We start from the raw sequence: 12,052 nt of genomic DNA, 5'->3' as shown, positions 1-12,052 counted from the left end.
ATCGCCCCCTGGTGAGCAGAGCGTTGCCCCTGGTGGGCGTGCCGGGTGGATCCCGGTCGGGCGCATGCGGGAGTCTGTCTGACTGTCTCTTCCCACTTCCAGCTTCGGAAAAATAAAAAACAAAATAAAAAAAAAGAAAAGAAAAGATGTTTCTCTTAAATTAGGCTGCACTGAGAGGGTTTTCTGCAGAGAAGGTAGGAGAAAACACGATGTTTCTAGTGACTGTAAATTCCTGAAGAGTGGAGATTTCAGGTACAATTGGTCATGTAATTCAACTAACAGTGTAAAACATTGCCATGGGTTTGAGAGGCATAAGAGTTCGAGCCTTCCATTTCGTCTCCTGCAATGCGGTTCTGCTCCTATGCCCATTAATTTGGTTGACCTTCCCAAGTTATAGATGAAGGGCAAAGTTTTTCTCTTCTGCTAGAAAAGTGCCCAGAGAGATTAACTATGGTACAATAAGGTCTGGTACTAGCCGCAATAATTAGATTCCCAAAGGTGAGTACAGAGCTCTTCATGACTTCTTACAAAAGAATGAAATGTAATACAATGTTTGAAACTGTTCTGTTAAAAAGAAAACTAACAATAAAAGGGGTCAAGATATTAGACAATCCAAACAACTGCATTTAGAGAATCTGTGCTATTGCTATTATAGTCTTTTCGCTTATGGCTTTCTTTTAAAGTTATCAGCAGATGGGAGGGTAAATACCTTTTTATTTGAAAAAACAATTTGATAAATGCCATTGGTTACTTTCAAAAACATGTTATGAAACCTCTCACTAGGATATGTCAGTGTGCCTAGTCTTCCATCATATATGAATCTACCTTGTCTGCAGAATCTCCCATTTTCTTCAGAAGAAAAAAATATGTTATATTCCAAAATCTCAACCCCTCTAAATCTCTTTGGACCACTCCTTATTAGTTCTGCATCACATATGAGAGTAAATGACCCTCTTCTTTCAGTGGAAGACTATAAAGTTTACATATATACCGTGGAGTGGTTATAATTTTAAAAAATTTTAATGATACATACAAGGATAAATTTTAAAATCATACCAAACCTCTGTAAGTATTTACAAGAGGCAAAGATCCTTTTATGTTTTCCTGTTTGAAGAATTTTATACATTAAATGCAAAGCTTTCCAGCCCTGACCCTCCACCTCATGATAATGTCAAGATGAACCATCTATCTTATGGGTTGCCCATTGTTACAATTGTCCCAGTTCCTTCACTGATAGGTATGTTTTCTTCTAGATGCATGCAGAACACAGCTGATGGCCCTTCCGACCATGTAGAGGATTACCTCTGTGACCCAGAAGAGATGCCCCTGGGTTCTAGAGAGTGCAAATTACCATGTCCCGAGGATTGTGTGATATCTGAATGGGGTCCGTGGACTCGATGCACTTTGGTGAGATGATCAGCCATTTATTAATATACAGTTTGGTATATCCCTCACCACTAAAGCTTGAAAGATATTATTGAGAAAATTATAATTTATTAAATCACTTACCAAATTAGTTTACAAAAAAGTAAGGTGTATTTTCTTGGCTACTTTATTCTATGACTGTGCCATTTAAAGTCAGTGATATTTCGACTCACACTAGAACAGCTTGACCTCTTGCAAGCTTTATAATCCTCCACCACCCTTCTCACCCAGCACAAAACACCTTCAGATGGGCTTATAAATACACAGCAGGTTAAGAATTACAGTGGGGATAATGACTCCTTCCAGGTAAAGGGACAAAGAACGACGCTCTAGTAAAGGCACTTTAATGGTGTCAGGTTGTCGTCCCTTGCTTATTGCCCCAACCACTTTACTTAAATTATAGCAATAATCTTTCATACAGTGGGAATTCTGCAGCAGGAGTATCAACAGTAAAACGCAAAAGATCCTGGAAAGAGAGGAGGTAGCAAGAAGAAAGCAGTGCATTGATGAGTCGCTTTCCACACGCTGACGCTGTGTCTCTTTGGGCCTGGGAAGCCAGCTGAGTGTCAAATCACACAAAGCTTCTAGATTTCAACAGCCCATAGGGGCTCTTCCCAGGGACCCGGGGAAGAGTCATTTGAAACAGAACTGGCTGGTGATGTAGAAAATTGGGTTTACCCCTGGGCATCTTTGTAAAGCTGCACATTGCAAACAGGCATCTAAAGCATAAGGAAAAGGCACGTAGTGTGGAATTAATTTGCCAAAATACAAGATAGAACAGTTTCAAGAATTGCTAATGCATATTTTCAAGGAAAAATTAAATGTTCATCTCAGTGTTAACATTATTAAAGGTGCTGATCAGCCAACTGATACAGCAAGAGCAAAGCAGGGCTGGCAGTTGACTTGCATACAGTTAAACTGTAATAAAGAATCAACAGTTTCACAAGGGCATGTGAGTGAGCTTCTGATTCCATTCACGTAAGGTTTGAAGTTACTGCTCCTGTTCTTGGAAGCCAAAAGCTTTCAGACAAGATGGTACCAGTAGGAGGATGCAAGCCAGTCTTTTTAAGTGCTTGTGTTTGTGTGCCTTAGGAAAATAAAAATCACTAACAGCTAGTTATTCACAGTCACCCTTAAAATGTTTTTTTTTAAGACCAAGAGACTGTATTAGATAGAGAGATAGGTAGGTAGGTAGGTAGGTAGGTAGGTAGGTAGATAGATAGACAGACAGCTAGATAGATAGATAACTTCTGTATTAGTGATCTACAATAATTAATATGACCATGTGTATGTGTTTGTGTACCTGTGATGTAATGTAGCTATTAATATTTGACACATAGACTCTTAAGCATCTGATAGCTAGATGGGACATCGGAAGCTTACCCAACTCCTTGATCTTATAGAAGAAGCAATTGAAGTGTAATATGAGATTGTTCATGCGAGCCAATGGCCCCACCCTTCTGACTCCAGCTCCAGTGCTCTCCCTAACTCATTAGTCCCGGGTGGCTGAGGAGTCACCTTTCTGTGTTACTCTCTGTCAGCCTTGCAATCAAAGCAATTTCCGGCAAAGGTCAGCTGACCCCATCAGACAACCTGCTGATGAAGGAAGAGTCTGCCCTGATGCTGTTGAGCAGGAGCCCTGTAACCTGAACAAAAACTGCTTCCACTACGATTATAACGTAACAGGTAGGTGGCTGATCATGTCATCATGGAGTTAAAGGCCACAGCATGTGTGTCCGCTCAGCACAGCTCCATCAGTATCGTTTCTCTCCTTCTGTGTGCCTTTTGGACAGGCTGGTTACTCTCCCAGATTAATTTTTATTAAGAAACAGCAATATTTACCTGTTACGCTTTTTAGTAAACTTTAGGGTAATAGATAATGAAAATATCACACAAACATTAGCCCTATGGTAGATTGTGAATAGTCTAATTAATCCTATTTAAGACATTCTCCCACTTTGGGAAAGTGTAAATAAGATACTTTTCTTGTGGGTAACAGGTTCATTGAAAGATGTCTTTCTTCTTCAGATCTTTAGTTGCTGTCACATACTGGGACAACAGTCCTGGGACAACTGTGTGTGGCTCTTAATTAGCATGATTGGTTCAATGTAAAAATAGCAGCAGTCTTACCCCTGCCAAAAAGTATATAAATATAACTAGTTCAATATAATCAAAGGTACAGATAAAAGTGGATAGATGAGTATTTTTTTCTAAAAAGAAAAAAAAGGCTTATTATAAACCTATTTTTTCCCCTAATGCCACTTCATAACACCTAGGTACATAACTCTGGGAAAGAAGAGAGTTCATTGGTTTATCTGACTTGGGGAACCATGGGAGCTTATCTGAGAACTTTTTCAGGCGATTTCACAGTGATGTAAACTACAGAAATTGTACCATGATGTGCAGCAGTCGGGCTGGCTTCTGCTTCTTTTTATTTTTCTCTCCGATTCCTTTGATGATGTAAGGAAATCAGAGTTGTTTAGAATATACTGTGATACTCTAAAGATAAAGATGTAAGATTATTTTGAAAAAAGACATGAAATGAGGCCCTGGGTGGTTGTCTCAGTGGTAGAGCGTTGGCCCCACATGTGGATGTCCCAGGTTTGATTCCTGGTCAGGGCACACAGGAGAAGTGCCCATCTGTTTCTCCACCGCTCCTCCTCTTCTTCCTCCTCCTCCTCCTCCTCCTCCTCCTCCTCCTCCTCCTCCTCCTTCTTCTCTCTCTCTCTCTCTCTCTCTCTCTCTCTCTCTCTCTCTCTCTCTCTCTCTTTCTCCTCTCCTCCTGCAGCCATGGCTCTACTGGAGTGAGTTGACATTGGGTGCTCAGGATGACTCTATGGCCTCCACCTCAGGTGCTAAAAATGGCTCTGGTTGCAATGAAGTAATGGCCCCAGATGGGCAAAGCATCGCCCCCTAGTAGACTTGCTGGGTGGATCCCGTTCAGGACACATGCAGGAGTCTGTCTCTGCCTCCCTTCCTGTCACTGAATAGAAAAAGAAAAAAAGACATGAAATAAAAAATTAAATAAATATGACTAACATGATTTTGAAATAAGTGCACATTTGAAAACATTCTAAGTATGGAAGTAAGTGAAATACAGTGTTTTATTTGAATATAATACATTTAAAGTACTATCCATAAAAATTATGGTTACTTTGCTGAAACAAATATAATGGTTAAATTGAAATTTCTGCTTTTTTTTTAAATAGTAAAAGGGTTTTAAATGACACTTGATCAGCAAGCCAAAGCCATTTTTACAATATTACCAAATGGCTATCAAGATTGTCAAGTAGACATCTGCCTTCCAGAATAATCCCTGTAGCTCTGTGCAACCCCAGCAGCTCCACTTGACTCCTGATACGTTCGAAGCTGGGACCCATATGCTCTGCAGGTGGCATGATTGATGGTGGGGCTTAGGAAGCAGTCGTGAATTAAATATGGGATTCGGGTCAGCAGAGTTTCATTTGAAATCTGTTTCATATATGGCCTCCTGTTCTGATGGGCTCCCTTCCTTTCAGACTGGAGCACATGTCAGCTGAGTGAGAAGGCGGTGTGTGGAAACGGCATTAAAACCAGGATGTTGGATTGTGTTCGAAGTGATGGCAAGTCGGTTGACCTGAAATACTGCGAAGAGGTGAGGGGGGTACTTGGTTATATCTTTGTGAGTAAGTCCTTTCCTAATCATTTCAATTCATGCTGAGCCAGCCACGGGACCTGTGCTCCATGCCACCCATTGTCAGCAGATGTTTTTCTGCACTGTTAAGCACCCTCTTGAAAAGATCACTGTCCAGCACTACTGATATCTATACATCATTTCCTGTATTTTGTTCTGCTGGGAGCGCAAAGGTATGCTAATTATCCTTTTCTGAAAGAAGTGCTTGGGGAACAATAAGTAATTGAGGTGAATATAGGCAATAAATCTCAATCAGACTACTCATCATCTTTGTAATTTCATTTGAATTTTGTGTTGCCTGGGATACCTGCCAAGAGCCATCATTCATTCATTCCATTGCTAAACATTGATCGCATGTGGTTTTATAGCAGATTGCGTTATTAGGACCTAATACCCAGCTGTGAGACACTAAGTACTCAAGTGTGGATAAGAGGAAGCTTGAAATTCAAACAAAGGAGCGGAGTCTGCCACTAGTGACGTTCAGGTGCAAAGAATTGTAATTCTTGACTCACTTTACAAAAGTAATGTCATCATTTGTAGACATGACCTGATGAAATGTGAGGAAACAGTCGTTGGCCTTTCTTAGTAATCATGAAGCTACACTTCGTCTTTTAATTACTTTGTCTGATTTCCAAACCAAAAGGATCCTCACATTCCTGACATGTTTTGACTGCTGTGTGTGAGATCACTGGGTTAAGCATAAACCAAGAAAATAGAAGCCTCAATAGATCTAGAACATACAGGAAGAACTTCTAATCTCATTAGAGTTCAGTAGACATGGTGACCATGACTTCTGTTTGCACATCCTGGGGGTTATTTTAAGCCACAGTAAATTGTTCCAACTCCTAATGGAAAACTCGAGATGAAAATATATTAATCCATTTGATATCTTTGTAATGTAGATCTAACTTAATTTCCTCATACCTCTGTCCATTTGAACATGTGAACAGACGTCCCAAATGTGCTGAAACAAGAGGTTTAGTTAATAAATTTCTCTCACTATTATCCTAGAACACAACTTAGTCTATTCGTACTTTCTATTTAACTAGAAATTTTATACCTGAATCAATTTTGAACCTAATAACATTGAATTAATGTAACCATTACAAAATAACATCGTTATTAATGAACATTATTATTGTCATACACTGGCTGAAGAGCTTTCTGTGACCTACTTCTAGTTCATTACTACGTCTCTTTTCTTGCAAATTCACGTATTAATGCCCTCCCGAGTCAGAATGAAATATACAATGCATATCTCTAAGAGCTTTTTGAAACCTAAACCAAATTCATACAAGACCAATTTAAAAATAGCTCATATGACTACAGGATAAAGATATAAACAGGGTTCTTTATTTCTTAAATAAAAATGGAATAAAAACCTGACAAATAACTCATTTTAAGTACCTGTGGGACTGGATAAATTTACTGTGTGAACAAATAGCATTATGTTTGAACGCTGTGATGACAATTAGGGATTTAACTCATAACAATCTAGCAAACACTGTCTTCAGGGAGAACAGTAGTCCTCTCTGCAGGAATTGGATTAAACAACTCATATCCCATTTTATCCATCCCCGTGAATGCAGCGGGATTAAAGAACAGCCCTGAGAAAAGCTGGCTGTCTTTCTAACTATGGATCGATTGCCTGCCTCCTAATACACATGTAATCCTTGCTTTCAGTGCAACAGCAGTAGCTAGCCCTTGCTGTTTCTCTAACAGCCATAACCAAAAATGGCATTACTAACTAACAAAGAAGAAAATTGGGGTTAAACCCGTCCAGTATTTATAACATATTTTCATCTTTGGTCTTTTTCAGACATCTACTCACCTGATACTTAGTAATTGATTTCTCCTTTCCTGTCCATTGATCTCTGAGCAGATTTTTTTATTAAACACATATGTTTAGAAAGACGATGATAGAAGATAGATAGATAGATAGATAGATAGGCAGAAAAATAAGAGATGCAATAAATGTAAGGGAAAAAGTAGTAGTGGGTTAAAAAGTCTCAGTATTGAATACCCAGAATATCTGTACACAGACATCCTTTTTAATTTTCTAGTAAAATAGATAAATTAGGAGTAGTCCAATTCTGTGAGCCAATCCCTCTCTCTATGAAACTATTATCTACCTTTTAAATATCACTTTAATTTTATTATGTCATCTTTAGACTCTAATTTCCGATCTCCCATGACTTCATGCGACTACGAGACCTTACATAAGTGATAGGGTAAAAATTTCCATATCAAATACTCATCCTGGTCAAGCATTCCCGGTGGAGAACATAGCGGAGCACGTGCAGAGGGAGGTAGTACACAAATCATCACCCTGACCTTCTCTCACTGCGTAACTTAGAGCCAAGACCTAGACTTGAACCACGGTGTTGCATTTCAGAAAGTTTTGCTTTTGCTATCTTCTAATATATAACTTAGATACCATAAGCTTCTCTTCCATGAAAAAATCCAAAAGGTCTTGAAAATCCCAAGGATTACCAATTTAAGAAATGATATTCTCCTAACGTACCCTTAAAATTTTCTGCTTCAATGCTACTTTGTACCTGAGCCTTTTTAAATGTTTACAGATACAGTATCTGAGTTTGAAATCTCATCTTATGTTTTAAAAGTAGAGCACATAAATAAGAATTGGAACTCAATGCCAAAACATTGGCACAGTGTTATTATCTGATGAAGGACTACCTTGAAATAACTGAATTGTACCACAGTTAGCTTCTGAGATCAGTTTTAGAAGAAAAAAATCTTTGTAACTAAAAAATGTATGTAAGTATTAATAATAAAAAAAATTCTAGTGACCTAGATTTTCTTTTAGAGAGAGCGCGTACATAAAAACTGATATTTTATGTTACTTCAATATGTTGTCCTTAGTTTTGAGTGGCAATTTGTCTTTAAAACCTTTCCCTTTTTGTCTTCAGTTTAACATGCACGTATAAAAATAAGTGATATCCCAAAGATACAATTATAGATCTGTATATTGATGGCATTCCTGGTTTTTAGCTAATGGAAAGTAATCACGCTTATACTTACTTGTTCCTCACTTAGAGAAACTCGACCTACTTAGAGATTAAATCTACTTTTATTTATTGCACTTTTAAAAGTTCAACACTGTGTAAATATATCAAGTAAATGGACTTCTCCATTCATCCTGTGCCCTTTGTTCCCACTCTCCTGGGTTGATCCACTTTATATTTTTAGAGCTTGAGTGTTTGTCCTCCAGATACCTTTTTGTTTCCATTGACAGAGAGAGAGAGAGAGAGAGAGAGAGAGATCAATTCGTTGCTCCACTTAGGTATTGTATGTATCTAGATGTGCACTCACAGAATGCTTCTTGTAATGTGCTCTGACCCAGGCCCAAACCTGTGACCTAATGCCCCGGGACAATGCTCTATCCACTGAGTCAGCCAGCAAGGGCCCAGATATCTTTTTATTCTATTATGCATTTTGTTTATTCTTCCTCTCTTCTCCTCTCCTTTCCTCTCGTCCCCACTCCTGTCATTTCCCCTCCCCTCCTTCCATCAACCACACATTGCGGTCACGCCCTCATGTCAGTGCAAACAGATCTACCTCTGTCCTTTCAGCTGGGCCTGGAGAGGAACTGGCAGATGAACACGTCCTGCATGGTGGAATGCCCTGTCAACTGTCAGCTTTCGGAGTGGTCTCCTTGGTCCAAATGCTCTCAAACATGTGGCCTCACAGGTTAGTTTGTACCTTCATGAGCATTCGGCTAACGGTCAAAGAATACAAAATAAAATGTCCCTCTTGCTTTCAGTCATATCAAATAATCCTCAGTGAGGTTGAATCTGGGTATCTTCCTTTCCAAAACATCTAAGACTTACTTGTTCCTCAAATCTGCTCAGGAGAATTTTCTGCGATGCCTTCTCCCAATGAGATAGGTGCTTGAACAACTGTAACGTATCACTAAAGCTGTGTCACTTTGTACCTCTGCCAGGAAAAATGATCCGAAGACGAACAGTGACCCAGCCCTTCCAGGGTGATGGAAGGCCATGCCCCGCCCTTATGGACCAGTCCAAGCCTTGCCCAGTAAAGCCTTGCTATCAGTGGCAGTATGGCCAGTGGTCTCCATGCCGAGTGCAGGTATCAAATCTCAAGAAGTTGTGTGGGAATGTGCGTTCTTTATATGCAGAAATTTGGATCCAGACTTCCTTTTTAGAGCTTACGTATGACATGGATTCTCATAAAGATTTTAGGGGCCTCGCTGTTTCAGAACTCGTTGAATTAGTTTTGATAACAAGCACACCCTGTCTTGTGTTGCTAAAATCGTTTGGAGACTGATTCATTTTAATGAAAATTTATTTGCCTGGCTCTGGCTAGAAAACAAATAGTGCATTGTGTGCTCCTACAGGACTTCTTCCCTGGGGTTTCGAATGCTGCGTTGGCTGCTCATGAATCAAAATCGATGGTGCAGAGATGACTGTCAGTGATGAGCTCGCTAATGAATTATTTTTATTTTCCTAATTAGTTATTTCTTTCTTCACTCCAGGATGCCCAGTGTGGGGAAGGGACCAGAACAAGAAACATTTCTTGTGTAGTGAGTGACGGGTCAGCTGATGATTTCAGCAAAGCGGTGGAGGAAGAATTCTGTACTGATGTGGAACCCATTATAGATGGTAATAAAAAAATGATCTTAGAGGAATCCTGCACCCAGCCTTGCCCAGGTAACAACAGCAAAACATAATTTATATTTTAATCATTTCTTTCCAGGACCAGGGTTGAGAAGGGGTCGCATGTATAGTCTAAGGTTAAGAGACGTGAGCAGTCCTCTCATTCAGTAATATTCGTGCCAACAGCCAGACACTGTAGTGTTTGAAGGCGGTGCACTGCCTCTTTACTGACTGGTAGGGGTGAAGTCTCCCACAGTTCTCCCCTCTGGCCACTGTTAACACACACCCCCCTAGGGTTTTAACACCGGCAGGGGATGGCAATTAAGGCCTTAAGCTGATGTTTGACAGAGAAAATATAAAAGTTGAGAAAATAACGGTAGAACATATATGTATTTAGGATGTCTAGAAGAAAAGAATAGAAAATAAGAGAGAGGCAGCTTTCAAAAACATAATAGCTAAAGAAAAATTTAAGTCTTTATAATGAAAGCTGACTGTGGGTCTTAAGTAGAATCAACAATGAATTCATACCTAGACACATGTAGTTAAAAAAGAAAACATTGAAAATGGCAAATTATTAAAGCATTCAGAAAGAAAAATAAACAGACTACCTGCTCTTAGAAGACAGAGTTAGAATTACAGCAGAATTCTTCTCATTTATAATGAAAGCCAAAAGACAATGGAATATGCAGTCATGTGTCACTTAACAATGGGGATACGGGATACGTGCTGGGATGTGCATCATTAGGAGATTTCATCATTGTGTGAACACAGAGTGTGCTTACAGAAACCTAGGTGATGTATCCTGGGTTACATGGTATATAACCTCTTGCTTCTAGGTTACCAATGTGTACAACATGTTGCTGTTGGAAATTGTAACAAAATGGTATCTGTGTATCTAAGCATAGAAAAGGTACAATAAAAGTACAGTATAAAAGATTAAAAATGATGCACCTCTATAGTACACTTACCATGGCTGGAGCTCGCAGGACTGGAAGTTGCTCTGGGTAAGTCAGTGAGTGAACGTGAAGGCCTAGGACATCACCGTACATGACAGTAGTCTTCATAAACATCATCCCACAAGCCCTCCCCCTGCCTCCTTCTGACAGGGTCAGATACAGATTTTCAAAGGTGTCAATGCTACTCTGTGAACAGAGATGTGAGCTGAATTATATCAAGGAGAAACTGGCAGGGAAAGGCATAGATCACTCTAATAGTGACTGTCAGGGGGAGTGTAAGTTAGCCTGAGGATCAGTAGGAATAAGAAATTAAGATAGATAAGGGAACAAAGGGACAGTCCCTGTCACAGCAATGTGGTTTTGGCTGTTGCATGTTGGAGCAGTGGTCAGATTAAGAAACTTTGGGGTAATCATAAAAAAGAGAAGGTGTTTAACATAGAGAGGGTGCACAACTGAGGACTCAATAGTTTGACTTCGAAAATTTGTTCTTGGTTCATTGACCCTATCTAGCTCATAAAGCTCTCTTGATATTGAATTGATGGACGATAAAACTTACCTATGCTTTACATCAGTGATTTTCAACTTGTGTACCACAAGAATTTTTATTTATTTTTCATTTTTTATTTTACAGAGACAGAGAGAGAGTCAGAGAGAGGGATAGACACGGACAGACAGACAGGAACGGAGAGATGAGAAGCATCAATCATTAGTTTTTCGTTGCACACTGTGACACCTTAGTTGTTCATTGATTGCTTTCTCATATGTGCCTTGACCACGGGCCTTCAGCAGACCAAGTAACCCCTTGCTCGAGCCAGCGACCTTGGGTCCAGGCTGGTGAGCTTTTGCTCAACCAGATGAGCCTGTGCTCAAGCTGGTGACCTCAAGCTCTCTAACCTGGGTCCTCGGCATTCCAGTCTGACACTCTATCTACTGCGCCACCACCTGGTCAGGCACCACAAGAATTTTTAAACATGCTATAACTGACTCTTTAGTTAGGGACACTGACCTCTCCTCCCTTAAATTGTCAAATTTTTTGTCTGGTCAACAAAAAATATATATTTTTTATGTTCTTCAGAATTTTAGTAATTAGTTATTGTGCGCCACAAGATGCAGTAGGTTGAAAATCACTGCTTTACATTATTACAACTTGAAAATATTTCCAAAGCATAGGACAGGATGGCTCCACACAACCACAGAAAGCTTTTACCAAGCATCAATGGCATGTAACACTTGTTTGAAGATAGCTGTTACGGACCTGTGTCCTTGTATAAGATCAACAAGGATCCACACCAGTGTACTCTGAAAACCAACAAGCTAGATCTGGCAGGACCATAGTGCCCTCTGAATATTTAGCACTAGTA

At 39.7% G+C, this 12,052-nt stretch overlaps 1 protein-coding gene across 1 annotated transcript in view; it reads left to right on the top strand.

The window, feature by feature from the left end:
• Positions 1 to 12,052, top strand: part of THSD7A (thrombospondin type 1 domain containing 7A) — a 399,875-nt gene that overhangs the window by 371,411 nt on the left and 16,412 nt on the right. Inside the window, exons 17-22 of the mRNA XM_066238339.1 lie at positions 1,254 to 1,407; positions 2,967 to 3,111; positions 4,944 to 5,059; positions 8,692 to 8,809; positions 9,063 to 9,208; positions 9,615 to 9,789. Coding sequence (XP_066094436.1) covers positions 1,254 to 1,407; positions 2,967 to 3,111; positions 4,944 to 5,059; positions 8,692 to 8,809; positions 9,063 to 9,208; positions 9,615 to 9,789 — 854 coding nt within the window. The remainder of the gene's footprint in view (positions 1 to 1,253; positions 1,408 to 2,966; positions 3,112 to 4,943; positions 5,060 to 8,691; positions 8,810 to 9,062; positions 9,209 to 9,614; positions 9,790 to 12,052) is intronic.

Source organism: Saccopteryx bilineata, chromosome 7 (assembly GCF_036850765.1).
Source record: "Saccopteryx bilineata isolate mSacBil1 chromosome 7, mSacBil1_pri_phased_curated, whole genome shotgun sequence".
Taxonomy (NCBI): Eukaryota; Metazoa; Chordata; class Mammalia; order Chiroptera; family Emballonuridae; genus Saccopteryx; species Saccopteryx bilineata.
The sequence above is the reverse complement of the archived record's forward strand: the minus strand, read 5'-3'. Positions and strand labels throughout refer to the sequence as shown.